Source organism: Aristolochia californica, unplaced genomic scaffold (genome assembly GCF_029961685.1).
Source record: "Aristolochia californica isolate CCGP_79_NKW_82.1479 unplaced genomic scaffold, dmAriCali1.0.hap1 SCAF_11, whole genome shotgun sequence".
In the NCBI taxonomy this organism is placed as follows: Eukaryota; Viridiplantae; Streptophyta; class Magnoliopsida; order Piperales; family Aristolochiaceae; genus Aristolochia; species Aristolochia californica.
Window position 1 is genome coordinate 28546022 of NW_027181782.1, and position 1897 is coordinate 28547918.

Here is a 1897-nt window from a genome sequence, read left to right on the forward strand (position 1 = left end):
ACCATCAAGCATCACAGTTACTCAAGTTGCATAATAAATGAAGTGTGAATCAATACTATGAAGCTAGAAGCATGCCGAAGAACTCTAAAAAGCAATGTTGTAGTCAAGAGTACTATGAAGATAATGATCTTGACTATGATGGGATGGTGACTAAGATAATAGAGTTGTGGTATTTGCTGAAAAATCTTGTGTATGTGCTCAAATGTAAATGCTTTGATGTACGTGTAACTGAAGACATGACACCAAGATGGATGAGTAGTTCACTAGCATCAACATGTCACCCACATGGTGCAACGATGACCCTTTAGCATTGGTATGGTTGTCACATTAGTAGTTGTACCACATGGTACTCACATGGTAATAGCATCAACGTGTCTCCCACGTGATTTACTAGATTCAATATTGGTTTTATGTTTTAGTTTTTCTCTTTTGAAAAAAAAAAAGGTGAGTCCAAGTTAAGTTGTACCCATAATCTGCAATGCTGGGCTAGAAATGGTAAATCATTGGCGGTGTGCTTAATGTTCTCCAATGACATTAATTTTGCTTGAGTACTTATATAAACTCACTGCATCTGTGTCTGTCATGATCCAGCTTATTCTCTACAAGTATTAAGCATGGAACTAATTTGCTTAGCTGACATCTCTGGTGAGGAAGTACCAAGACTAATTAGGGTTACCGGACTACGACATCCATGTGCCATTAATGTAAATGTGAGTGAAAGAAGCCAAAAGTGGCTCATCTTTCAGGTCATCTGCTGTTACCATGGCCGGGCAATATCGCGTTGTTCAAATTTCCTTAACAAATTATAACAAAACCAAATCAAACTGTCGTTATTCAACACAGAATTGGAAAGAATGAAGAAATCTTCTGTAACATGTCAAAATTGTAGTATTTACAGTTGTCAAAGAAGAGAGAGTACATTGGAGGGTATAAATCAGTTCAACAACCGTATACAAGTTCTTTATGGCGCAACCCCCAATGGATGACTGAAGGTGTGGAGGAGCGAGCAGCAGTGATGGAAGTGAGCACCGCCTTTTCCACATCTCTGTTTGGACGCCTCTGCATCAACAAAAGCACGTATTCCATGAAATCTGCAGTACATGGGAGCGTGATTGGCCCATCTCCTGGCAATCCGAATTCGTCTTCTGAGACTTCCAGCAATGCATTCAAAAGAGTATTGCTGAGGTATGCCAATGGAACCATGAACCGTTCACCATCTGTAGTGTAGGCAGCAAAATGACCCTTGTCGGCTATTGGCTTGATAGACGCCTTCTGCCTATTTCTGCCCAAATGAACGATCTTCTTTGGGCTCAACATACTAAATAGTTGTGTGAGGAAGGAGAAAGCAAGATGAACTTCAGAGTACGCTGTGGTGATTTTCTTTTTCCATATAGTGTTTTTTCCTTGCAAAGTGTCTATGTCATTTTTATCCCCAACTTAAAGAGGAGAAGAAGAAGAACAAACACAAGAAATAGGTACTTTATTCCACATGTTGTGGTAATTTTTATGTGACAAGAATATTCATGAAAAGGGGAGAATAAAAGAGGAAGAATTTTGCATCTATGAAAATTATTTCTAGCAAAAGAAGATTGAAGACCAAAAATCTATTTTCCTGCAGGCTGAAGTTATGAATTGCAGATCGAGGGGGAGTATCAAAGAGTAGGTAAGAACGAGTCTCACATGACTCACACAACAAGAAGTCTCATAGAGCCAGAATTATTATGGTGGAGTTTTATAGGAGTCTTACAAGAGAAGATCTCACAGAAGAGTCTGAGTTAAAAGTGTTTTAGTTCTGTTCGTCTTTTATTTATGTTCATTTGTTCAACTGTTCTAGCCCTTAACTTTTAGAGTTTATTATTGGATATAAGAGGGACAAGGGTAGTTTAAATGTAATTGG

The 1897-nt window shown here is 38.5% G+C and overlaps 1 protein-coding gene across 1 annotated transcript; it reads right to left on the reverse strand.

The window, feature by feature from the left end:
• Nucleotides 1–939: 939 nt before the first annotated feature.
• Nucleotides 940–1317, reverse strand: LOC137943731 (auxin-responsive protein SAUR62-like). The gene has a single exon (XM_068789169.1). It carries the CDS (start codon nt 1315–1317, stop codon nt 940–942), a length of 378 nt encoding a protein of 125 aa, XP_068645270.1.
• Between the last annotated feature and the right edge of the window lie 580 nt (nt 1318–1897).